The 26,310-nt window shown below is 58.1% G+C and overlaps 1 protein-coding gene across 3 annotated transcripts in view; it reads left to right on the top strand.

Annotated features, from left to right (window-relative positions):
* Window positions 1-26,310, top strand: part of OSBP2 (oxysterol binding protein 2) — a gene marked incomplete at both ends in the record, with an annotated part of 121,309 nt that overhangs the window by 88,189 nt on the left and 6,810 nt on the right. For all 3 annotated transcript variants that reach the window (XM_082007847.1, XM_082007848.1, XM_082007849.1), the window contains 5 exons: window positions 18,743-18,941; window positions 20,789-20,906; window positions 21,621-21,687; window positions 22,061-22,228; window positions 25,991-26,236. In XM_082007847.1, coding sequence (XP_081863973.1) covers window positions 18,743-18,941; window positions 20,789-20,906; window positions 21,621-21,687; window positions 22,061-22,228; window positions 25,991-26,236 — 798 coding nt within the window. The remainder of the gene's footprint in view (window positions 1-18,742; window positions 18,942-20,788; window positions 20,907-21,620; window positions 21,688-22,060; window positions 22,229-25,990; window positions 26,237-26,310) is intronic.

Here is a 26,310-nt window from a genome sequence, read left to right on the forward strand (position 1 = left end):
CATCGCAGCGAGACAGGCCTTTCTGAGGAGCCTGACTTTCCCTGGGGAGCTTTGGGGAGAAAAGAGAGAGATAAAACTAACTAATTATTTAAAGCAAAAAAAAAAAAACAAAAACAAAACAAAACCAACAAACTCCAATCCAAAAGCCTAACAGACTTGGAATAATGTATGAAGGCAGAGCTTGGGGAATTGTGAATGGAGCAGCGCTGTTGCCGTGCTGTCCCAGCCCTGAGCAGAAGGAGGTCGTGTGTTGTTTTATGTGAGCTTGTAAAAAATGATAACAATCCACAGCAGGAGCCGGAGGGCACTCAGCCGTGTGGTCGCAGTGTCCTCCCCGACCCCGCTCACAGGATTGTAGCCATGGGGGGGAAAGGGCTTCCTGAGATGGCATCTTGCATTTTGGAGCAGCTTTGGGGGTGCCTGTGCAGTGCTTTTCCCCCCCAGAGAGTTTGTCAAAGTTTTTGGAGCGGGGCTGGGCAGCGTGTGGTGAGCGGCGCGAGGTGACGGCGGAGTCCTCGGCGCTGCCGGGAGCGGCAGGGCTTTGCTGTCAGAAGGCAGACCGGCGATGGGTTGCGGCCAGGGAATTGCTGGGGAGAGGATTTCTCCAGCAGCCTTTTGGGAAGGGATGAGCAGGGCAATATTTGCTGTGTCCAGCCTAGAGAGGAGGAGGTTGCGGTGGTTATGACGTGGTAAAAGCTTGAGCGCGGCTATCTGCATGGTGGGAAGTGGCACAAAAACTGTTGTGCAGGGAAAAAAATGGTAGAGACGCGGTTTGTCCAAAGCACTGAGCAGGTAAGAGGGGCCGGGGAGGGAGCGAGGCACGTGTTTTTAGGTGGATGTCAGAGATCCGTTTTTAACAGCATCCTTTTGTACGTCAGCTCGTGGCTGAGCATCTTGAGGAGATGCCCGAAGGGGAAGGGCTGTAACGTGGAAGAAACAGGACGGGAGTGGAGTGGCAGCTCTGGGGTGGTGGCTGCGGCTCTCCCAGCTTGCTGATGAGCCTGTTGTTTCGGGGGGATATGGTGGAACTGTGGGCAGGGAGACACTGGTGCCCACAAATTGTGGAGGGGGTGGATGAGAAAGGCGGGAACGGGGGGAGCAGGGCAGGTCATGGTGGGCTGGGCTGGCGCTCCCAGCTGTGCTGTCACCTTTTCCCGCACGGATCCCTTGTTGCGCCTTGATTTATCTTTTTAGCATGGGGCGATGCCTTCTGCGAGCTGCTGCGTGGACCCTGCCCAGGGAGCCGCTCATGGGGTGGAGGGTGGTTCTGTGCAACGTAAAGGTCCTGAAATCTTCTGTATTGAAACATGAAACCGCTACAGGGAAGCACATGCAGTCAAGTCATCTCCTGGCAGTAGGTGAAAATATACCCTCCTCCCGCCCGCCTCTGATCCCCGTGGGCTTTGCAGGGCCATGCATCCCATGGGAGCACAGGGTGCTTTAGATGAGCTGGTGGCTCCTTGCAGGAGAAATTAAACATCCCTTGCCTGCCAGCTTTTCCCCAAAGAGGTCCCAGTCAGCCCTGATGGGCTGGTGCCGGCGTGTGGATGCTCCACGTCCGTGCTCTGTGCCGGCCGCAGCACCAAACCTCGCTGATTCGCTCCCCCGGCGTGGCCGAATCCTGCCTCCTGGGGCATCCCCTCTGCCCGCGTGGCGGAGATCCGCTGTTGCGGGAGATGCCGTGGCTCACATCCGCGGCTGGGGACGGTGACATGCAGCACTGCTCGTTGGTCGCCGAGATCGCGCCGCTTTCAGTTCTTTTTCGGTCGCACCTCTGAGCAGTTTAGGGGGTTTCAGACCTGGGAACCGCTGGCTACGACACACCCCCGGGAACCATCTGCCCCTGCCCGCTTCCCGAGCAGTGCCAGGCTTCTGGCAGCAGCCCTGGGTCCCGCTCCTGGCTGGGGCCTGTGCAGCCGGCGTGCCCCAGCCAGCGGGCCAGGGCAGGGCTGGGCTTTGCTGCCCGCAGCGGGAAGGGATGGAGGCTGCGGGGAGCAGCCGCAAGCAAGTAGAAATAAATAAGCACATATGTAAATGGAAGAGCCTCGCTGCAGAGGTGACCTCCTTGAGTGCCTGCTTCGGCCGACGCGGGGTGCTCTCCTGTGGAGATGGGGAGGAGAAAGCATCTCAGGCTGCCCCTGCGCGAGTGATGCTCGGGACGACGGAGGAAGATTTGGGCAGAGGCAGAGTGGGATGTGCTGGACTTCTGCATTACAGGTGAGGGTGTTACAGGACTGACTGTTGCTGGGCTTAAGTTTAAGGCCAGACCTCTGCGAGCCACCCGTTTGCTCCGCTCCCATCCGAACTTGGAAATCTCACGTAACACCGTGCCTGGTGAGGCTCGCGGCAGAGTTCAGCCTCACCGGGACCAAGAGGCTCCGTCTCGGCAGGGCTATGAGGAGCAGCGAGGAGGAGACGCAGAAAAGCAAGTCACAATCTGCCATGAGGGAGGAGTGGGAGGTATGTAAAAATAAGAAGCAACAAATTAAAGGGATAATTAGAGGAACGGAGACGAAGAGCATTGTGTAGACTCATGCAAGGAGCAGGGAAAGCTCCCGTCTCATAATTTAGCAGCAGACAGCAGGCAGGAGGGCCGTGTGGACATGCTGCGGAAGCCAGTTTAGGCGTCAGGAAGAGCTCACAGGGCTGTGGGTGTTCTAATGGGAATGGGGTTTGCTACAGTGAGGCTCGGAGGCGGCCCAACTGCGTGTGAGCGTGCAGTACCTGCGCTCTTCTTTTGGCTTGCTTTGTGCTTCCTTGAGGGCCCTGAGCACGGAGAGCGGCGGTGCTTGGGCTTGGCTGTGCGTCGCTCCGGGGCTAGTTTGCACTTTTCCTTGAGGTGTATGAGGAGCAGAGGCGGAGGAAGGCCCTGCCAAGGCCGGTGCAGTGCGGGCAGGGAGGGGTGAGAGAGGCAGCCAGGGCAGGGCTGTGGGTGCTGGGTGGGAGATGCTGAGCAGGCAAGATTTTGTGAGGAGGGAGCCCTGCGCGGGCTGGCGTGGAGCAGGTGGTCCCAGGCACCCGAAGGACTCCACGCCTGCGCTTTATGAGAGGCCACGGTGCCAGTGGCTGTCCAAGCCCACCACGTGGCGCATGCCGGCACCCGCTGCGAGGCAGACTGGCTTCCCCACGCAAGTTTTTCCTTTCCCATGGGAACGGACCCCTATGGAGCACTGCAGCACCCCAAGACATCAGCCAAAAACATCCTTCAACCCCTTGAACCTGCAGGGAGATTTTTCCAGTATGTGAAACACAGTGCTTGAACCACAAGTGCGAACGATAACAACATGTGCTGCTGCTCCCCCGGGAAGGGCGGCCGCGGGCTGTTCGTTTAAGCCTCTCTGGGATGCCCAGCAGCATCCCAGAGGCTGCATCCTCCAGCCCCGGCAGCATTTCTGTCTGTGGGGCCCTCCGGGGCCGAGCTCTGGCTCAGCAGCAGACACGGGTGGCCCTGTGCCACGCGCTGGGGGCTTGAGGAGCAGCCGACCTCTCCCCGTGGCCATGCTCGGCTCCTGGAGACTTCAAGTGGCATCTGTCTGGTGGAGGCATCCGCTGGTGGGCACTGTGGGTGGGTTTGTGGAGCGTCTGAGACTGGAGGTGGGGAATTACAGTGGCTCAGTCGGTTTATTTGGAGACCTCCTGGGTACCTGTCCTGGAGCGAGCTGCCCAGGTGAAAGATGTGCTTCCCCAGAGCCGCTCCTCTGCCTTCCTGTGTCCCAGCTTCGCTGCTGTTTTTGTGAAGCGCTGAGCCTCCTCTTGTCCTTGTGGGGGATGCTGCTGTGATTAATCTTTACTCCTAAAATTGTTTCTATATTAAACAGGACCGACGTTGAGCGCGTGCTCTGAGTGGCATCAGGTTCACCAGAGCAGCCTCCAGCCTGGTGTGTGACTTCTAGTGGTTTATTTTAGCGATACATTAACCACCATATGCGTCTGTGCGTGCTTGCAAAACTGCTTTAAGCTGGTAGGAAACAGAGTCCTTGGGATCTTCTCCCTGGGGCTCGGACCCCAGGGTGACCGCGTGATTGGGGTGATGGTGGAGTGACAACGTCAGTGGACAAGGGGAGAGCTACGGACGTCATCTGTCTGAGCTTCTTGTAAAGCCTTTGACATGGTCCCCCACACCATCCTTCTCTCTAAATTGGAGAGAGATGGATTTGATGGGTGGACTCTTGGGTGGATGAAGAATTGGCTGGATGGTCGCACCCAGAGGGTAGTGGTCAATGGCTCAATGTCCAGATGGACATCGGTCATGAGCGATGTCCCTCAGGGGTCTGTACTGGGACCAGTACTCTTTAATATCTTCATCATGACATAGTGGGATCACAGGCACCCTCAGCAAGTTTGCAGATGACACCAAGCTGAGTGGTGCGGGTGACACGCCTGAGGGACGAGATGCCATCCAGAGGGACCTGGACAAGCTCGACGAATGGTCCCGTGTGAACCTCATGAGGTTCAACAAGGCCAAGTGCTGGGTCCTGCCCCTGGGTCGGGGCAACCCCCGGTACCAGCCCAGGCTGGGGCATGAAGGGATGGGGAGCAGCCCTGCCCATGGAGAAGGACTTGGGGGTCCTGGTGGGTGAAAAGCTGGACTTGAGCTGTCAGTGTGTGCTTGCAGCCCAGAAGCCAACCATGTCCTGGGCTGCCCCCAAAGCCGCGTGGCCAGCAGGGTGAGGGAGGGGATTCTGCCCCTCTGCCCCGCTCTGGGGAGACCCCCCTGCAGGGCCGCAGCTCTGGAGCCCTCGGCACAGGAGAGACATGGACCTGCTGGAGGCGGGGCCAGAGGAGGCCCCAGCAATGCTCCGAGGGCTGGAACAGCTCTGCTGGGAGGACAGGCTGGGAGAGCTGGGGGGGCTCAGCCTGGAGCAGAGAAGGGTCCGGGGAGACCTTCCTGCAGCTGCCAGGGCTGAGAGGGGCTGATGGGAGAGAAATGGGGACAGACTTTTTAGCAGAGACTGTTACGACAGGACAAGGGGTGATGGTTTTAAATGAAAAGAGGGGAGATTTAGACTAGATATAAGGAGGAAATTTTTGACACTGAGGGTGGTGAAACCCTGTCCCAGGTTGTCCAGGTAGGTGGTAGATGCCCCATCCCTGGGAACATCCAAGCTCAGGTTGGATGGGGCTCTGAGCAACCTGGTCTGGTTGAAGATGTCCCTGCTCATGGCAGGGGGTTGGACTAGATGAGCTTTACAGGTCCCTTCCAGCCCAAACCATTCTGTGTTTCTTGGCTGCCAGTGCAAGCCTGGCTGGGTCCTGGCACAGAGCCGGCTGCTGGTGTGGGTGGCTGTGCGATGTCGTCCCTTGGGGTCCCTGAACCCTTGGCAGATGCAGGCAGGGTGACAGACCCGACCTCCTCTCTGCCTGCACAACGCTTCTGGCAGCCGGGGCAGAGGTGCTGAGTAGGGAGGGAACAGCAGCCTGCCGGGCTGCTTCCATTTCACCCCAGTACAACCAGTAGGGCTGGAGGATCCCTCCATCCTGTGCATCCTTACACTGCAGGGGTTAATTCAGGCACTGCAGGGAACAAGTGCTGCCTTCAACCCCTGGATTTGCTTCGTTAGCGGCAGGGATTGCCCCCAGCCGCCCTCCGTGGCCTCAAGCAGATGCTCTCCTGCCTAAAGTCAGAGCAAAACCCTGCAGCGGGGCAGGGTTTCTCTTCCCTGTGACTATTGCAGTGGTGATTGCACAGGAGGATCCCGTTTTTGCGTGCCTGTGCTGTAACGCAGCCTGTGTTAATTATCGGTGCTGCACTAACCACACACACACTAACCAGCGCGTTGAAAACCATGTCACCAACCCAGAAAACCCTCGGCTTTGGGATTAAATCTTTAATCCAGCCCTAATCCTCATTGGACGAGAAAGCTGCGGCAAGAGGTCCGTGCGTCCTGGGCTTTTTTGCTGTGGATACGCTGATAAATAACTGGTAAGTGCTTTGCTGTTACACGGGGAAGTGGTGGAGGGTGACGGGTGACACCCTGGGGTCCGTCCCTGCCTGCACGGCTGCCGGAGTGGGGCTGGGGTCCAGGGAGGTGGAGATGCAGAGCCCAGCCCCTGCACTCGGAGCTGCTGTGACACTCGCTGGAGCATCCTTTGTTGCTTTTTTAATTTAGAGGTGTGAGGGAATCTCTGATCAGATCTGTCCAGGCAGGCAGTGCCTTCCTCCGGCTCTCATCATCATCATCACTCCCCATCACTGCTGAGTTCTTCCAGCCAGGTTATATGGTGTGTGTAGGTGCTCGGACCTTGCGCGTGTCTGTGGGGCCGCTGTGCTGGCCGGGGCTTTCGGCTGGTGCTTCCGCAGACAACTTGTGCAGCTTTGCTCTCACTGTGCCTTGGGGCCTCTCACCCGTTCTCCACCTCCTCCTCTTCCTCCTTGTGTTCATCTGACCCCCAAGATGCTTCGGACTGTCCTGGGGCTCCCCTTGGAGCCTCGTGTGAGAAGATGGGGGACACATCTGTCACCAGCATGTCTCTTGCAGCTCTGCCCTCCTGTCCTTTTTGGCTGAGAGCGATAGTTTTTTTTTTATTATAGCTTCAGAGGAGAGTTTTGAGCATTTCTGCTTGGGCAGCTGCTGGGTCAGCGGGGCTGCGCGTTGGTGGGCTTAGCACGTCGGAGACTGGGATTGCACTGTCAGCAACGCCCGACGTTAATCAGCAGCTCTGCTGAACCGTGCGACAGCCCAGCCAGGCATTGCCTCTGATGCTACACGCAGCGCTGCGACCAGGTGAGCCCTGCCCGTACCTCGTGTGATCCTCTGGCAGCTGCCTGTGTGTGGCAGGCAGCTGCCACGTGCCTGTGCCTGGGGGTTATTGCACCTTGGGGCAGGATGGGGATGTGGGGAGGGCTAACGGCAAAGTGTCGCTGGGTTAATCCCTTCTGGGGTTCTGCCCCTGGTATCACAAGGGTTGTGTTCACCTCTTGCCTGGGCTGATGCACCGAGATGCTTCTCTCTGGGTCCCTACTCCAGTGTCGATGTCGAAGGAGAAGGTGCTGAAGTGGCAGCGCTGCTTTCCCATGGATTTACCCACGAAGAAGTTACGGCACCGGGAGACGAGTGGGATGGCGGGGTGCTGCCGCCAGACGAGCTGCTAACGGCAGCACTGCTCCTGCAGCACCTCTCGTGCAGCAGAGTGCTTTGCAAAGGCCTCGCACGCGGCTGCAACCGAGGTAGAAACTGAAGCAGCTTCCTCCAGATCCCACGGTCGGAGCTGCCCGTAGGCAACGCCGGCTGCTTGCTGCCACCGCAGCTGCCCGCCATGCGGCTGGGGACAGATGCTCTTCCAGCCTGGAGATCGCTCTGTCAGGCAGCTGAGAAAAGCAGCAGCCAGCGAGAGCCTCATTAAATCTCTCTTCGTGAGAGCCGCTCGCAGGACGGAGCTCTCGGAGCACACCAGAGCCAGGATCAGGCCTCCAGGTGCGCTGAAAGTGGAGACCGGCTGCTCTCATGGTGTTGGCTCTTCTGCTTTGCAGACTTCTGCGAGGGTCCTCACGCTGCTGCAGCGGTTTTCGGTGGTTTGGGCAAGCAAAGAGGAAGGAAGAAACTGCAGCAGCTGCCTGGAGGTACCTCCCTGCAGGGGAAGAGCTGGTGCCGGGAGCTTCCCAGGGAGGTGATTTTTGGCACACGTGGCAGTGGAGAGGCCCTGCTGCTAGCTGGGCAGGTAGGAGCATCAAAAGGCAAAGCCGAAGACACGAACGTTGCTGAAGGAGAGCAGCGAAACCCTGCAAGGGCATGATTCTGGGCTGGCCACTCTGCAGCAGGAGGTCCCAGCATGAAGTCTCAGCTCCCCGTGCATCTTCTGTACTGGTGCCGGCATGCCGTCGGCACGCTGCGGTGCCCTGACAAACCCTCCGGCGTGGCCAGCGGAGGCTGCTGCGCGCTGCTCGGCGAGGTTTGGGGTGGAAGGGGACAGCGCTGCCAGCGTGCTGAAGCATCCAGCAACTGCTTTAGTTGTTTCTCCACCAGAGCGCGATGCGATGCTTTGGAAGCCAGACCCCGCATCTTTCAGGCCACAGCTCCCGGACGGTATTGCTTCGGTCCGTAACCTGTGGGCCAGCGTTGGCTTATTCCACTTCTCAGAGCCACGATGAACATTTCCTTTTATCGTGCCGAGTATGCGACGGTCGCGGATTCAGTAGCCCGCGTAAAGGCTGCGTGGGTAGGGGATTAGAGCCTGTTAACGCAGCGGGGCTGGGGGATTTGTCACTGTTTCACACTAATCCTCTCTTTGTTGCACGGGGTGGGTTACGCGTCTGAAACGGCACTTGCTGCAGGCAGAGTCTGGCCCTCGTGCCAGTGCTGGTCACGGGCTGCCTCTGCTGCGTTGGACCTGGGGCGAGGTCCTCTTTGAGGAGCTACACCCCGGGCAAAGCGTGTGTTTGGTTTTGGCAGTGCTGAGCCTGCCTCGTGGGCACGCTGGTGACTTTGTGGTATAACATGGTAAGTTAATAAAACTTGCAGAGAGACAGCTATGAGACCAGATCCGACTCCCACTCAAGCGTGGATGTCTCCTCCTTGGACATCTCTGCTTGGCTCTCAGGGAGTCCACAGTCCCCAGAGAGAAACAGGCGCTGCTGGGGCACCAGGTGCCACCTGGAACAGGACCGTCGGCGGTTTTGGGAGCCCCTTGGGTGAGTGTTGCGGGTCTTGCTGAGATGCTGACGCTGGCGGTGTGCAGTGCGTGCCGCAGGTCACCAAGTAGTGGGCTGGAGCCTGCTCTGCTCTGGTGTCTTCCCATTCCCCGTTGGGGCACTAATGAGCTTTTCCATGTCCGTGCGTTTCTGTAGCACCCATTTGGCCTGGGTGTAACGCTCCTTCCAATCGAACACGTAGAAGTGTGGAAAGAAAAGCAATAGGGAGCAGCTTGAACTTGCACCTACTGTCCTCACAGGTTTTTATGCAATGCCACCTTGTTTTTTTATGGTGCTGTGACCTGGTGAGGTTCAGCCCAGGACCTTCTTTCAGGCTCTGCTCTTGCCACCAGCCCTGCCCCAGGGAGAAGCAGCTCTCGCTGCGCCTGCATCCTCCTGCTTTGGGCAGCCGGGATGTTCATGAGCCGGACGAGGGTCACTCCAAGGATTTTGGACAGATTGGCTGTTACTTAAGCAGTCTGTGTTGATCTGGATGTTTTCCTGCGCTTCTGCTTCTGGTGGTGTCCGGCCAGCCTGGCCTCGGGCCACCGGCACGGCTGTGGCTACCATGGCTGTCGTGACGGGTGACTGCGCTCAAAATCATGTCTCGTTGCGATCCAACTGTTTGTGTGAGATGATCTGGGACTCGGGTCGGCTCCATCCTTGTATTTTCCCTTTTGCCTTCCGCTCAGAGCATTTCGGCGGCGAGGGGGAAGGACAAATCAACCCTCTCTTGCTGCAAACTCTCTGCGCGCCTCGCCGCCCTGAATCCCAACGGCTCATTTTTATGCTGTGCCATGCGCCTGGGGCACTGACACGGCGTGAGTGTGTTCAGAGCTGAAAAGAGGATCAGAAATCGCACTTCCCTTGGGGGGCTGTTCTGCAGTAAGCAGCAGCGCAGATGTGTCCCGGGGCTTTGATGACTCCAGGAAGGAAGGGAGCACTTATCGCCAAGGCACCAGGCGCATGCAAAACGGCAAAGCGCTCTTTGATGAATGAAGTGACGGCTCTTGCTGTATAATTCACCACTGAAAAAGAGATGATTGAGCACATCTGGCAGTTGCCTTCTCTCATGTCACCCCTGGGCGATGAAGTGGTCCTTGTCCCAGGCAGGCAAAAGAAGGGTCTGCTTGAGGAGCAGGAGGAGTCACTCCCAGAACAACAGGCACTTCCCTGGTAGGATTTTTCCTCCCTGCAGGTTAGATTCCCAGGGCTGTTCCTCCAGGACGCTCAGGGCAGGTGGGGCTGCGGGTTTGAGTGCGTTCCCTCAGCGTCCCTCAGCAGCAGCCTTGGAGGTGGCGAAACACTCAGCCATGCCAGGACCTCCCGGAGAGGTTGGCATCCCCCGTGGTTCAGACCTCAGGGCAGAAATCCGGCATATCTGGATGCGATCGTTTAGACTTTCAGGCCAGTTAATCTCATCTCTTTGTTCCTGGTATCCAGTATTGACTGATTGCTCCTACTGAGGAACCACGAGCTCTGCAGAGATGCCTGCGGGCGTGTGATGCCACCACCTTGGCAGGACAGGGGTGACCTCGGGTGATCGCTTTCAGCTGCTTAAATAATCCGTGGGCCGTTAACGATGTTCCTGTTAGCCTGCCACAAGCTGTGAAATCTGGTATATTTGCTGTGACAAATGTGTGAAAGGTGCTAAATTTGCCTGTGGCGGCCGTGGCTGAGCTGGTGGCACCACGTCTCGCCTCCTGCTCCCCAGCAGGGTCTTGATGGCCCTTTGCCACTCCCTCCACGGGAATTTGCAGGAGCCTCAGTGGTGCTTTTCCACAAAAACATGCTCTTTTGGCTATGTTGGCTGTGCCTCCTTGTCTTGATGGTGATTTACAGCCCCACCGCCCAACGCTGGATTAGGATTTGCTACAACAGCTTGTTCCAGCCACGAAGAGGAGGTGAAGCCAGCTCTGTCCCTCCTGCCACCCAGTTGCAGGTAATACTGGGCTTCCCTGGGACCTTGCGCTCGTGCTGCAGATGGATGGAGCTTGCTTTTATCTTTAGTTGGTGACCTGCCAGAATTGCAAGATGACAAGTGATAAGCACCGGCTGGGACATTCAGGAGTGACTAAGCAGACCTGCCTCTTCGCCTCGGCGCCACCTTAATTATTTTCAAACAAGCTTGCTTGTGGAGCGGGAGAGCATCTTGGCTGCTGCTCTACAACCCTGACTCCGTCCAGCTCCGGCCTCTCGGCCGAAGCTGGGGCGCGTTGTGCCACCTCTGTACGCGGGGAGGCGGCAGGGGGGTGCCGGAGCGTTAAAGCCGGTCTCCCGGTGGGGTGGGATGCTGCATGGGGATGGGCACAGCGTTCTCTGCTGGTCCCTCTCCTCCTGCTTGCTGGAGGGTTGGTCATGGGGAGACCACGGAGGGCAGCGAATGAAGTTTGTGCAGGCAGGGTAGGAGGGAGAAATCACCCTTTTCTCCAGGAGGCACCGAAAGCAGCCAGCTGCCCCCAGGATGGACCCTGCTCTGGGGTGATAGCGCGTGGCTCCCCAAAACCCCGCAGGCACAGCGCCACTGTGCCCTGGCCCTGTCCCTGTCCCTGCCTGGCTGGGCTGGGGGTAGGCGCAGCCCCGTTGTGCGGGACCAGAGCAAACGTCGGCGCTGCCTGAGCCCGCCGTGCATCCAGGCACTGCTAAACTGCAGCAGCTGCGTTGCAGCGGCGATGGCTCAGGGGCACAAGGGCATACGGGCTGTGACGTGGTCTCACCCCATGCTGCAGGGAAGCTGGGGGGGGTAGGCTCTGCGGACGATGATGAAGGTATCTCTGTGAAGGCCGCACCCTTAGATGCACTTAGCCCCGGCCCCCCGGCCGTGCAGCTCGCTGGGGAATCGCTTTTCATTTGCTTTCTGGGGGCTGCGCTCTCCTTCGTGGTACGTTCATCAAGGAGCCTCTTGCCCGCTGGCCTTTGGGAGGATGGCCTGCGTCCCGGCACCGATGCAACGTGGATTTGTAGCTGTGGCTTGCTTACAACCCAGATCAGGTTCAGCTGTAACTAAACTTAGCCACTGCTCCCCGTAAGGTTCTGTGATCTGGGTTTCGAGGAGTTGCTCTTGCTCGGCCGCTCCAGTTGTTTTCACCTTTGAAATGCCAAGCTGGGGGGTGTTAATGGAATGAAGGAGCGATGACCCAAGATGCTGGGGTTTCTCCTGGGTTTGTGTCCCCTGCCCTCACCATACTCCGCGCCAGGACTGGTCCGAGGCGGCCGCTCGCATCCCTGTGGCGTCACCGGTGGGGCCATCCTTTGCTGCCTGCGGAGGGAGGATCGCCACTGTGGAAAGCTGCTGCCCGCCTTTATCCCATGTGGTTTGCGAGGTCTGTCGCTGTTGAGGATGACGTGATGCCAGCCACCGATGGAAGTGGGAAGCGGCGATGTGTGTGAGCGGTGAAGCAGAAGGTCCAGGCTCTCCCTGGGTGCTACCTGGCCCCTCGGCCCTTGGCTTCTCCCAAAACGGGAGACAGCAGGGGAATGACGAGGGTGAGCGCAGCCCTTGCGCAGCTTGTGGGTGCTTTCAGCCCAAATCCCAAGTGCCGGCCGAGCTGTTGCGGCAGGGTCCGTGGCACAGGAGGGGAGTGGAGCCTGAGTTCATCCCAGCGCGGTGCGGAGCGGAGAGCCAAACCGGTTGGAGGTCAGGACTTGGCAGAGTGGTGGCACGAAGGGATTTATTTCCTTCCCTGGGTCAGAGCTTGTTCCGGGACCTTGTCACACCATCTCCGGCTACAGCCCGTCCTCCTTGGCTGCCCCAGGGGGTCGAGGTGCCGCGGTGTCGCCTTTAGCTGGAGCACGGCTGGGGCGGTTGGGCAGCGACAGCAGGGAGAGCATCTCCCACCCTTCATCTCCTGTGAGGAAGGGACACGCTGAGCTGTGCCTCTGCCTCTTCTGTCTGACCCTGAGAAGAGACAAACCCTTGGGGTTGGGGTCCCCTGGAAGGCTCTCGGTGCCCTCCGTGGGGTCCCTGTCAGGGAGGATGGACCCCCGTGGCACCGCTGCTGTGTCAGGGCTTCCCAGCACCTGTGTTTCGAAGAGCTTTTGCAGTCGCAGCAGCTGAGATTTAGGGCAGCTCGCGCAGAGACGGGAAGTTGCACCTTGTTTTGCTCGTGCCCCGCAGTGAAAGCGGTGCAGTGGCGTCGGAAACCTGGCGGCCACAGTGCCCCCGCAGCCGCGGGTGCGCCTGAGCCTCTGGTGTGACTCTGCGGAGAGCGGGTTTGCAGCCCTTGCTTGCAAACATCCAAGAAAACCAGCCGGAGGGTGGTGGGGAGATCCCTCTCTGTAATTCCTCCACTTGCTCTCCCATGCTGGGATGCCCGTGGTGCTGAGCAGACGCCCGCTAGTGGCACGTGACAGCTGACACTAAAGAGCCCAAGGGTTAAATCCTGCCCTGGGCTGTGCATGGGTGTCCGCCAGCCCCCCTGCATTAGTGGGAGCTTCACAGAGCACCCCAGGACACCCAGCCTGTAGCTGGTGCAAGCTGGGTGCTGCTCTTTGGGGTGCAAGCAACAATGGGTGATGGCCTGACTTGGTTCACCCGTTTGCAGAGGCACGATCAGAAGTTGGGGTGCTGGGTGCTGTGCCTGCAAAAGCCCCGTCCCAGGGACCACAGAGCCTGAGCAGTTTCGGGACACCCTAGAGCAGGTATTTCGTGTGTCCCTTGTGCTGCTGCGAGCACGCTGGTGTTGCCTGTGGGCCTGATCCTGGGCAACGGGGTGTTGCAAATCCTGTGCTGGGGTTGTTGCTGGGAGGATCTGGGCTTTGAGGCAGTGGCTGTGGGGCTTCTCCTGCTCCCCGTCCCAGCTTCTGCTGGTGCCCTGCGTGGGGGAGGCACGGGGAGAGCATCCCACCGTCCTGCTGCCTCCTGCTCCGCCTGTTGTGCTCGGTGAATGTTGCTCTTCCCTCCTCCCTTCCCCGCACGGCCACTCGCTGCGCAGGATCTGGCCATCGTCCCCCAAACCCACGCCTGGCAGGACATCCTCCTTTCCAACCCTGTCTCCTGCTTGCCTTCTCTCCTCCAGAACCCTCTTCCTGGCCGCGTTTTCTTGCACGGCAGCGGCACCAAACAGCCCTGGGAGCTGGTGGTACTCAGCCAGCTGGAAAAAGCATCGGTGATGAATGTCACCAAGAGCGATGGCGAAGCCGTCCCAGCCCAGAGCAGGGAGCCTGGCTGACCAGTCCCAGGGGAGTCTTGTGAATGGTTTCCTTCTGGATTTGTGTCCCCTGGGAGCGGTGGGCTGGCCTCGCTGGTCTGTCCCCCTGCGCCGAGCAGCTCTGCCGTGCTGGCTCCAGTGTGGTGTGTCCGGGGGCACGAGGACAGCATCCCACGAGGGCTTATGCTGGAAGAGGAAGGTGCATCCAAGGGGAAGGTGCAGCTCTCTGGGCTTCTGCAGCTGTAACCAGAAATTAATGGAAGGCAGCAGCCAGCAGCATTTTAATTACTAGCAGCAGCGGGGACGCCGCCTCGGAGGGTGTCAGACTGCGGCCGTGTTTGATGTTTCTTTGTCGTGGGGAAAGCTCAGCGTGGCTCCTTGCTTGAGCCAGTGCCGTGCGAGCAAATGCCATAACACTACGGCTGCCAGTCTTGGTTTGTTGTTGGCAAAAGCGAGGACAGCCAAAACAGCCTTGGGTTTTGTTTGAGCCGCCGAAGGAGCCGGGGTTCCCTGCCAAGCCGTCAGCCGGGATGGAGCCGAGATGTCGCCGAGACATCTCAGGCTGAGACCTGGCTCCTCCTGGACCACGCAAGCAGCCATGGGGGTTGAGGGAAACTGGACAGCTGAGCCCAAGGGAAGGCTGGGATTAATTTCCCTTTAGCATCGACCTCCCCGGGGGAGATGCCGGTGTCTGAGCGACTCGCCCCCAGCTCCCTGCAGCCCTGGGGAGCTTGTGGGCTGGTGCTGCTGTGCTACCCCTGCTCCGCGCTGCGGGCCTGGGGCACGTTTTGGCTGAGGAATGAGCTCTGCCGATAGAGACAGCGGTGGCAAAATGCATCCTGCGTCCTGTTCAGTGCCAGTCTCGCCACTGGCGCGCATCCCTTTGAACTCTGCGTTGTCTGGCTGTAGAAGGTGTAAACCTGAATTAATAACTTCAGTTTTCTTGGCTGCTGCTGGCAGCTGGGGAGCTGGGCTAGGGGGGATCTTTCCTGCAGGATGTTCTCCTGTTAACCACCCTTGGCATCGCTTCTCTTCCAACGAGCGAGTGTGACGCTTTGCCCAGGTTGATCCAGGCGCTTCGTGAGCACAGTGGTTTGGGTCAGACCACGGGCAGGGCGCGCGTGCCAGTGTCTGAATTACAGAGGAAGAGGCTGCAGAAGGGTGGCCCGACAGTTCTTTGAAAACAGGAGTAAACCCCATACTTACCGTGGCCGGCCCCTGAATCCACACGGACACGAGCTGTGGGACGCTGGCAGGAACAAGTGTCGGCCCGAACCTGCCGCGTGGAGGTGCCGCTGCCTCCGGCGGGGTCTCAGGCAGCGCGAAGGCCATCCCGGTCATCTTCCCAAAACCTCCTAATGCTCCGTGGAGAAAGTCTGCAACGCTGATGGCCTCTTCTCCATCATGTGTAAATGAAACCCTTTGGTGCAGATTTCCCTTTGGGATACGGCACGGATCCTCTGCAAGGGTCGGGAGCCTTGGGGCGGCAGGACCCGAGTTTTTATCTGCTGTGGTTTTTATTTAGGACATTGATTTGTGTTGAGCGATTTCTCCTCCATGTCCACGGCTCCCAGCTCCCTGGTGATGTGCTGGAGGGCTGCCTTCGTGTGGCTCCTCTGTAATTACCTCCTTTTCCCCTAATTTACCGTTATACCTTACAAACCGTGTTTAATTGCAGCAGCATAATTACAGGTGATGTCCTAGCGCATTGTTTTAAAACGCTCAACCCCCTGAGCCAGGGACAGCCGGCCATTTCCATCCTCAGTGACCGCGAGCTGTGCCAAAATGGGTATTTCTGCGCCCGCTGCGTGGGGGCTGCCTGCGGAGAGGGACCTTCGGAGCACATAATGAGCTTTGCTGGGCTGGGAAGGTCACGGCCGCTATCTCATTACTTGCCCTTGTGGTTTCATCCTCTTATCGCAATGCATAAGCGTAATAAAAGAAGCCAGCACGGGCCACGGGTTAGTTTTAACTAGCAGGAGGCTTCAGATCGAAGCTGGGCGTGAAGGCATCAGGGCAGGGTTCCCCCGCCATGGGCTTTGCGGCCGTGGGTGGCTGCCAACAGGACTTTCTGGAGGTGGGGAGAGGAGCCCAGAGAACGAGGTGAAAACGTGGGGTGAAGCACCCTGAAGATCTGCCGTTCTGGTCTCACATCTCCCTGTGCCGGTCGGTCCGCACAGCCCCACGGGTCTGCGGCTCATGTGGGAAGGAGCTGGGTGGTCCCCATCGGGCCGGGGGGGGAATGTAGGATGAGAGCACAGCTGGGAATTTGGGAGGGATGGCACCTCCCTGCCCGCAATCAGAGAAACAGCAAAGCGGGTGGACCTGCCGCGTTGCTCCAAGCTTGCGGGAGCCACGTCGCCCATCATGGCGCTGAGGATGTGCAAGGGGCTCTGCCCCTCTCCTCTCCGGGGGGATTCCTACCCGCTCTCCGGGCTCACGATGCAGCCTTCGTGCCGTTGCAGCGTGGTGCTCGCAAGGGAGTATTTATTGAGCTCGCGCAGGTGGGGATCTCCGTCGGTGTGACGGCACTGTTGAGTTGCTGATGGCCACAAGTGGAAATCCAGAGGCTGAGAAGCTGATGCCGTAGAACAAACGCTTGTTCAGACCTTGCAAACACTTTTTTGCGCGAATTATTTCTGCCTAGCAAAACCGCCTGTGCTTGCGTCTCATCAGAGAGGCTTAGTGATGCTGAAGATTGACGTATGTTGGAGCTCGGCCTTGGAACATCGGCAGCTACCCGTCCCCACTGGAAAAAAATGGCAGGTTTGCAAGAGCGTGGTCTGTGGGTTTAAATTCCCCCTGGCCAGTTTGATGCTGGGACTGATCTCGCAGCAGCCTGCCTGTGGACGGGGCTCTACGCAGTGAGAGTAGGTGGGAGCAGTCGGGGATGGAGATAATACAAACGCAGGGTTGGGTCCCCCCGTGCCACAGAGAGCAGGAAGCAGGAGAGAGCAGAGGTGAATACAAAGCAAAACATCTTTTTAAATAGGATAGGTTACGCTGATTCCCCCCCCCCCCCCACCAAAGGACAGGCACAAACTGGTGTTCGTCCTTCGTTTATCTGAACCGAGTTTGGTTCCTGTCATCTCCCGTGACCCGGGGGCTCCTCGAGGTGAGGCTGGGGATGGTTGTTGGCTCCCAGGGGACGTGCTGGTGGTCAGGATGTCACACACACCCACCTCCTGCGTTTTTCTTTATTATCCTGGGATATTTGTGCCCTCTGCTTCATGCTTCTTCACCTAAAATACAAAAACCTGATGCTTTGTATCACTTCCCTGGTGATTCATTTCTGAAGCTATTAAAGGGAAAACTTATTTCCCTGGACAAGACTCAAATCCTGCTCCTATCCAAAGGAGAGGTTTGATGAAGAACTGGTGAATTGGAGCTTTTCTAGGAAAAATCCTGGTAAAAGCAGGCCAGATCATGGAAGCTGAAGCCCTGAGCCTGTTGCTTGATGAGGAGATACCTCGACACTCAGGTGCCACCTGCAAATTAGAGTAACCTGCCAAGAGCTGAATAAATCACATGTGAAATCCAAGTAGGTGGAAACGTAGACAGTAACTGAGTCCTGGGGATGGTTAGAAGTCTATTAGACATTCAAAACTCTGTGGTTTTAGTTCTTTTGAATAGTTCTGAGTTTTTTCAGGCCACAGTTTATCTAAAGAGAGGACCTCCCTTGGTATGGCAATGAGTTGGAGCCAGCCAAAGCCCAAGCACAGTTAATCTGCCTGCAAGTTGCCAGCCTGCCTCCAAACTCCTATAGAATTTCCATAAAAAAATGTATTTTCCTACTTTTAAACATAAGTTTAATGTCTCCTAACTTGTGGAGATTTAGGGGAGGGAGGAGGAGGTGCAGCCTTGCCTCTGTGCTCAGCTTCATGTGGGTTTGATCGCAAAGGAAGCGGCAAAGCTGAGGGGACTCGGTGTTTCAGCCTAAAATAAAAAAATAACCTAAAGGCAGAGCTCCGAGGGTTGGCTCTCTCTCGTCAGACAACAGAAAGGCAGCTCGTGGGAGCTGGCAGCGTCCCGTCCCCGAGCGGGCGTCCTGCGCCCGGAAATCTCCCGCTGGGCATCTGGCGTGCCCAGGGATGGGCGATGCTTGGAATCGTAGCGATGCTGAGGGGCTCGGGGGGGCTTGTGGCAGCGGTTAATGCCACTGAGGGGTTCTCCTGTCAGCCCGGGCCGCGGTGTCCCTGCCGCCGCCTGCGCGGTGGCATGGGACAGGGACGCTGTGCGTCCTGCGAGGCGTCGCTCGGCGTGTCCCGTGAGCTCTACTTCCCTTGCGCCCAGCGCGTCTGCCTGTGTCCCTGTGGCTGGCGGGTCCTGTTCCCCAGAAAAGGAGAGGAGAGGCTTTTGGCCACGGTGAACGTGTTGCAGGGGCCAGGGCAGGCCCTCGGCTGTCCGCTGGTCTCTGTGGCGCTGGGGAGGAGCTGGGCATCGTCCCTCCCTGCCTCCTTGGAGCAAAGGGCTCGCCGGCCCCTGGCTTTGGCATCCTTTCCTGTGGCGGTTTCCCCGGGGACCATCGACCCGTCCAGCTTCTCCTCATCTGCAGGCTTGGGGATGGAGGTGGCTGCGTGGGATCTCAGGGCACCCGCAAAGGGCTGGACTTGACCAGGGTTTGTGTGAGCCCAGCCTGGGGTCCGGGAACCAGCGACGGGGCTGGGGCACGGCGAGCCGGGCTGCTGCGGGAGATGGGACATCACGAAGGCTTTGGGGTCTCAAGGCAGTTGTCCATGTTACATCCATCTCCTCGGAGGTGATTCAGGTTTGGATGGTCAGAGTTGAACTGGTTTTAGCCCCGTGGGTGTGGGGGATCGTGCAAAGCTCTGGGACTGTAAACCAGGGTCCTGGGACGGGAGGAGGGAGAGGAGAGTGAGCTCTGGAGTCACCCTGGCTCCATGATGAGCTCCCAGGCTGCCAGGGCTGTGCCGGTGCTGACGTGTCCTTTCCTCCCCTCCAGGCTTGCCGCGATTTCCTGGACTTAGCCGAAACTCACAGCCGAAAATGGCAGCGCGCGCTGCAGTATGAGCGGGAGCAGAGGATCCGGCTGGAGGAGACCATCGAGCAGTTAGCCAAGCAGCACAACAGCTTGGAGCGAGCCTGCCGCGGAGCCCCCGGTCTGTCCTCCAACAGCACCGGCATCGCCAGCAGCGCCAAGGGTGAGTGCCGGCGGCCGGGGCGCGGCTGGGCGCTGTTACGGGGGCAGAGCCCCGTGGGAAGCCTCAGGCTTTCCACGTGGTTGCTCCCAGGGAGTCACAGGGATGGGAAGGATGCACAAGGCAATGCCCTGGATGCCTGTGTTTTGTTTCATTTTTAATGGATCCCATTACGCCGTAATTGTCCCTAATTGTCCTGCTGCTCCTTGCTTGGGGACATGGATCTCCCCAAGGTATGGATGCAGGGGCGGGCTGTGTCCCTAGATTGCTTGTGCTATTTCAGACTATTTCGATAGCCTTAACCCTCACTGGCGGGCACATCTCCAGCTGCTGGAGGGCAGCTGTGGTGCTTGGAGGAAGCCCAGGGTCCCCTGGTGCTGCCGAGTTCCCGGCTGCGTGGGGTGGCGATGGTACAGCCACGACTCCTTTGCTGCTCGCAAGAGTTACTGGGCAATAAAATCGAACGGCTTTGCGTATTTGTGCCAAATCTCCTTCCCTATGGGACGCATTAGTTACAGCCTGGTAGCCAAAAATTGCAAACAGGGACTTGTCTTAGACATTTTTAAAGGGTATATGGACTCAAGGGAGAGAATAGTGGCTGTTGTGGGGGGTGATGGCAGTGCCAGGTGCTGCCCTTGTTCTTGTGTGGTCTCAAGGAAATGGCCCCACGTTGCCCCAGGGGAGGTTTAGATTGGATATTCGAAAAAATTTCTTCACCGAAAGGCTTGTCAAGCGCTGGAACAGGCTGCCCAGGGAAGCGGTTGGGTCTCCATCCCTGGAGGGATTTAAAAGACGTGTAGGCGCGGTGCTTAGGGACACGGTTTAGCGGTGGGCTTGGCAACGTTAGGTTAACAGCTGGACTCGATCTTAAGGGTCTTCTCCAACCTAAATGATTCTCTGATTCTGTGGCGGAGCTGGGGAGGGCAGGGGCGAAATCGGCGCAGGGACAGGCACAAATCCGGCCCCACCCCGTAGCAGGGGCTGACCCCGCTCCCTTGGGTGGGAGCGATGCAGGGAAGGAGGGAGCGATGCACGGAAGGAGGGAGCGATGCAAGGAAGGAGGGAGCAATGCAGGGAAGGAGGTTGCCCAACCCTGCCAGGAAGCCGAGTGAACGGCTGAGCCGGACGGGCTGCTGCGGCGAGCTGGCTGGAGCCGGGGCGACCATCCTGGTTTCTTGGCTTGTGGCAGAGCGGTGAAGCCCGCAGTGAGGCTGCACTCGGGGAGCAGCGCAACGAGGGCAGGAGCCGGGGAGCTGCACCGCGTCTCAAAAGTCACCGCGATTAACGCCTGGGGGGTGAGAGTGTCCGTGGTGCCGGCGGTCCAAGCTCCCGGCTTCGTAGCAATCTCTCCCACCGCAGCAAGGAAGAGAAATGATTTTAAGTCTGGAGCTGAAAACCCGACAGCTGGGAAGTCTTTTTGAGCATCACCTGAAACACGTGACTTTTTTTTGCTATTTAAATCCAGACTGGATTTCCCGGCAGATGGGGCGGTGCTGGAGCGGCAGCCGTGTTAGACGCGGTTGGACGTGCGAGTCACGCGTGTGTGTCTGGCTCAGGGAGCCTCGTGGCATTTCTGGAGGTGCTCACGAGCATGGCAGGGAAGGCTTGCGTGCCTGGAGTGGGGAGCAGGACGCGTGCTGCCAGGGCATGTCCTTGCTTTTAGGAGCTAGAAGTCGGTACGGCATCCTCTCGTCGTAGAGCGGGATGGGGAGGAGGGACGAGCTGTAAAGGGAGCCAGCCTTGGAGGGGACGCAGCGGGAGGAGGGTGGGCTCTGGTGACATACTTGTGCTTGATGGATTCAGAAGGGGACCAGCAGCACCCAGGCATCTCAGACCTTTTGTGCCAACAGGGAGTGTGCAGTCTGCAAAAGGAGAGGCCAGTGATGAAGATGAAGAGACAGAGTATTTTGATGCCATGGAGGATGCACCAGCTTTTATCACTGTAACGGCAGACCCCAAGCACCACAGGTATGAGCCCCTGGCCCAGGGCAATGCATTGCACGACGCAGCCTGGTGAAATCTGCTGTCAGTGCAGGAAGAGCAGTGCAGGGACAGTTTCCCCGGCGTTGTGCTTGGGCTCAAGGGCAGCATCCTCTCCCACGGGGTTACTCTGCATGCATGTCCCCCAGCAAACAGGCTGCCTCTGCCCAGGGCTCTGTACTGCGCCTGTCTGCTCTTGTATCCCTGGAGCGAGCGAGGCTGAGGATGGCCCCGGCTATAGCCAAGCAGGCAAAGGGCAGACATCAAGCTGTGCTGCAGTAAAGCTGAGTCCTGCCTCAGCAGCTGATGTGAGTTCGAGGGGAGCCTGGGCGGGAACTTGGAGGGATCCCTTGGAGCACGGGGCAGAAGTGGGGAGTGCCTTGCCTTTGTCTGACTTGACCTGTGCTTAGGCCCCCTGGGCGTCTGCCTGGGCTGGAGGCACTGTGGTCTGCACCGCGGTCACGCCGCTGGGCTCGCGGGCAAAGCAGCGGCTCTCAGCACCCAGAGCAGGACACCCCGTGCTGAGCATCCCCTCCCAGTGCCCGCGCACGGCCTCTGTCACCCTGTTGCCTTCCCAGCAGCACCCTGGGGTGGTGTGGGGAGATGCTCTGGGTGTGTTGGTCGTGCTGCACCAGACCCAGCTCTTCTCTCCTCTTCTCTGCCCTTTCTTGTGTTTACCAGCCGGTACTTTCTTCCCCGCAGGCGTTCGGGCAGTAACCTGAGTGGGGCCAGCGAAGGCCACCCTGAGGACTGGAACCTGGAGGACAGCGTGAGTCAGGAGGGCAGAGCGGGAGGGACCAGGGGAGAGGAGCAGGAGAGGAGGAGGTTGTTGGAGGGACTGTCTGTCTGGGTCTGTCCTGTGCGTCCACGATGGAGCAGAGTTGGTTGCTCTGTGAGCCACGGCGGGGAGACAGATGTCAGTGGTCTTACAGCAGCACCTCAACACCCTCCTAAGGGAAGTGGTACAGTGTTGGGGGGCAACTGCACATTTCCCCCATGCCCTGGAGAACAGGCTTCTGGTGATGCTCCCCAGCGCACGTGCACACGATGTCTCCTGAGCTGTGGTTGCTGCTCCTGGGAGCCGCCAGGTCTGGCTGGGTCATGCTGGGCTTAGACCTCTGTTTCTTCTGTTGCTTCCACAGGTTTTTGAAAGCTCAAATCAAAGCAGCTACAATGAGTCCACCTGCAAAGATCTCCTGCCGAAGAAGAGGAGACGGACTCGCATCCCTGACAAACCCAACTACAGCCTTAACCTCTGGAGCATCATGAAGAACTGTATCGGCAAAGAGCTCTCCAAGATCCCCATGCCCGTAAGTAAGCGTGTCCCAGGCGCCGGGGGCCAGCGGAGAGGGTGCTGCCGGGACGTTGGCGTTGAGGGTTTAGTTTGGGCATGTCTCTTGGCTGGGCAAAGGACTTGGGTTACGGCTCCAGTTGGTCCTGCCAGGTGCCGTAGCAGCACAGCAGCCCCGTGCGGGGCAGGAGCATGTCACCAGCTGCCAACCCCGTCCTGGGGCACTGGCTTTTGCCCTGGCAGAACCCTCTGAAACTGCCTCACTCTTCTCCCCAGCCCCAGTGTGCCCTCGATGCTCAGCTCTGCTGAGTCGAAGCCCGTCGTTTTTCCCTGCAATTTATTTGCCCCTTGAAATCATCCACCTGCTGCCAGAGAGCCAGCACAGCCAGAAAGCTGAACCAGCCAGGCAGGAGGAGGCTGTCCTCAGTGACATGGAGCTGTAGCGCTAATTGCTTTGTGGTAAATGACTCTGATGACATGGCTGTGGCATTAGGGACTATCTGAATTGGGTCAGTTCTTTCTTTGGGACTGATCCGTTCTCCTGTGTCAGTTGCAGAGAGCCTTGGCAGCTTGCTCACATGAGTTCCAGGGCGAGCTGCAGCAGAAGGATATTTCCCAAGTGTCCTCTGCAAATCCAGCTGGTGCAGAGGGAGGGAGGGAACCAGGACACCTTGAGTCCCTGAGGATTCAAGTGTTTCACCCAGGGGACAGAAGAAGAAGAGACCTTGTTGCTGATCATGCTTTCCCCAGCGTGTGTCCCAGGGCACGATGCTCAGGGAGCAGCCCCACCTGCACCGACAGCGGGGCAGAGCCGTGTTTCACCCCAGGGACCCAGCGTATCTTTATTTTCCTTGCAAAGGGGGGCCTTTGAGTGAAGAAAGGGCCGTGGGGGCAATTGACAGCACTGCTGGGGGCTGCTGCGTTCGCTCCTTGGGGTGAAGGCTTCCTGCGGGTGGTCAGGAGGGGGTTTGCTGGGGAGTGTCTGTCTGGGCCCCCCTTCTCCCGGGCTGTCGCAGAGGGTAAGTGGGATGTGCATTTAATTCTTGCAGATAAATAACCCTGTGCGTCACATACGCAGATGAAATGCTGCTCATGCCAAAGCTCCCCCCAAACTGCAGCCCTTTATCTCAGAGCAAACCAGCCCTTCCCAGGCTGCCAGTTCTCTAGCAGGTCTTGACCAGCCCAGTGAGCAGCATGGGTGGGACTGGGTGCCATCGTAAGGTATTCATTTCCCCCAAAACTATGAAGTCCTGGCAAGCTTGGGAGAGTTGTAAAACAGCTGGGGGTGACTGGGGGTTATTGTGGGGCTGGCTGGAGTGGAAGTAGCCCAGCAAAGTGTGATCCGTAGCCCCGAAGCCGTATTCGGGGTCCTTGCTTTGCTGGGGAAAGGGGGAGGAGCACGTTACAGCGGCTTGGATGCTGAATTGATTGTGTCTCGTCTCTTCTCAAGGCAGTGCCTGACACTCTCTGAGCGAGAGCAATGAGTTTGTCTCTTCCTTGTGCTATTTCCAGCCAAGATACACGGCCCAGTGCCGTCCATTAGCATTTCTGCAGCAGCGTCAGTATCAGATAAAGGCATGATGGTACAGAAATAAGCCGAGGACATGAAATACCAGCAGCTGCTGGTGCCTGGAGAGAGGCAATTTATACCTTCCCTATCAATCAGATCATTCTGGGAGCTGCTAAAGCTGAGTCCAAACCTGAGAGCAGTAGGTTCTGCTCGCACAGCAGCCCCTGATGCCGGCTCGGGGGATGTAATTGCTGCATCCCCTCCCTGGGGCAAGCGGATCTGGTTTCCCAGCGCTGCTGCCGTCTCTGTAAACTGTTCAACAGGGCTACGGGTTGTAAAGAAGGGGCTCAGCCCAGCGCCAGTCGCTCGCTGTCGGCTCCTCTCTCTGGGTAGCTGTACAGACACAGAGGCAGGGAGGTGCTTTGCACCCCACAAGCTCAGCCACGCGCGACATTTCTTTGGGAGATTCACCCCAAGAACAAACAGCCTGTGGTAAGGGAACAGGGGGCAATTTAATTTCCTTTCAAGAGCCATTTAAATTTTCTCTCTGTGGTACACGTGCGTGGAGTGCGGGAGAAGCCGGCAGCTCTGTGAATCGAGTGGGAGCTGCTGAATAGGGGCTTTCAGGCTGACGTTGCCGTAAACGGAGCGAAGGAGGAGGAGAAGGAAGCGGAGCAGCCGGCTCGGGGAGGGCTGTTTGGAAACGTGGTTAATTATAGTGCAAACTGTCGGTGAGCCTGTTGTGTGCGCCGAGCGATGGGGTTTTCTCCTTCCACGTGCTTTGCCTGATTCTTGGCAAATTAAGAGCGTTTCTGAAACCCCATCCCCTTTCCAGGGGATGTGATGCACTGAAAAAAAAGCTCATTATTTTTTCCGCTGAACAAACAAACCTGCAGCATTGAAGAGGAAGAAACCAGCTTCTAGGGATTTTTGCGTTTCGGGTAGGCTCATCTTCCTTCCTTTGTGGAAGGGTTTTGCTTTGCCGTTGCCTGAGTGGTGCCGGTGGAGAGGATACAGCTGCCGGCTTTGTTCTCATGCCGCCCGTATCTCTCCCGAGAGTTATCTCAAGCCGGCAGTGATTTGCTTTTTTGTGGGGGTATGATGCTGCCCTTTCTACACAGCTTGCTCTTTCTCAGGTGCTGTAAGATCCCTGCTACTTAAATCCCCGAGTGGAATGATCTGGAGTTTGTTTTCTTTAGTATGAAATATGTAACTTGGCTTATAGAAATGGTTCTCTCATCCTTCAACCATCTGCTCCTTCTAAAATACGTTTCTCCTGAACTAAAAGTAAAAAGTGAATTTCACATGGTTTTGAGGCAGAAGACTTTCTGAGACAAAGTATCTCCGTCTTCCTTTCGAATTTTAAATTTCAATTCTTTTCAGAACACAAAATACCGCTAAAATCAACCTTTTTTTTGTCCCCCCAGATTTGTTTGCAGCCTGGCCAGCCTGGCAATGTATGGCAAAGTTCTAAATGACAAAGCAATGACTTTGGGGTAGAAACACGACCCATTCGGGCTCTTCCAGGACAGAGCTTCCCCTCTGCTCTCTCCCCACGGGACATTGCTGCTGCCTCTAGCTCACACATGCAGTTTGGGTCCTGTTGTGGGGCTGCAGTTCCAGGAGTGGGGAGATCCCAAAATGGGGCTTTTCAAGGTTTTCTGAGCAATGGGACTGCAGCCCGGCGTGAGGTGGGCTTTGCCGGGAGGCGATGGGGGGCAGCCCAGGGAGCAGCACATCCCTGCTCCGCGTCGCCTCTCGCTCGTGGCCGTTGGGATGCTGGCTGGGAGGCAGGAGCGAGCTGGTCTCACTGCTGAGGCTCGTTTTGGGGCTCACTGGTGCTCCATCAGCGGAGCAAGGCGATACCTGGGATGATACCTGGTTAGCTCACGGGCCTGCTGACTCCCTGGTACACCTCAGCTGGGAACTTCGAAGCCGTCGTGCTCTCGTGGTACGGTCCCGGGAGCACAGCAGAGCACGCGTTTCTTGCTTTTATTTAACACCTGCGTGGTGCTGCAGGGGCAGCGTGCAGGCTGCGTGCCGTGGCACATCCAGCCCCGTGCTGTGCGCTGCCCTGTGAGGCAGCTGCTTCGCTTGGGCGCACTTTCCATCCATCCCGGATCCCTGACTCTTGGGGTGCATGGCAGCGCGCTCGGAGAGCCAAACGCGTGGGGTGCCGGTGGTTAGCAGGGCTGGGGGGGAAAGGCAAAGGGTGAGGTGCCCGGCTTGGCAACTCTCCTGCTTTGCTCACCCTTTCTTGTTCCCCTGCAGGTAAACTTCAACGAGCCGCTCTCCATGCTGCAGAGGCTGACGGAAGACCTAGAGTACCATGAGCTGCTGGACAAAGCGGTCAAGTGCGAGAGCTCCACGGAGCAGATGTGCTTTGTCGCTGCGTTTTCGGTGTCTTCCTACTCGACGACTGTCCACCGCACCGCAAAGCCATTCAACCCGCTGCTGGGGGAAACCTATGAGCTCGACCGGCTGGAGGAGTTCGGTTTCCGTTCCCTGTGTGAGCAGGTGAGCTGGGGTCTGCAGAGGGGCTCTGGGTGTCTGCCCCACTGCTCGTGTCCAGCCAAAGCAGCCCTTCCCTG

The sequence above is a fragment of the Phaethon aethereus genome (genome assembly GCF_964289735.1).
Source record: "Phaethon aethereus genome assembly, chromosome: 17".
Taxonomy (NCBI): Eukaryota; Metazoa; Chordata; class Aves; order Phaethontiformes; family Phaethontidae; genus Phaethon; species Phaethon aethereus.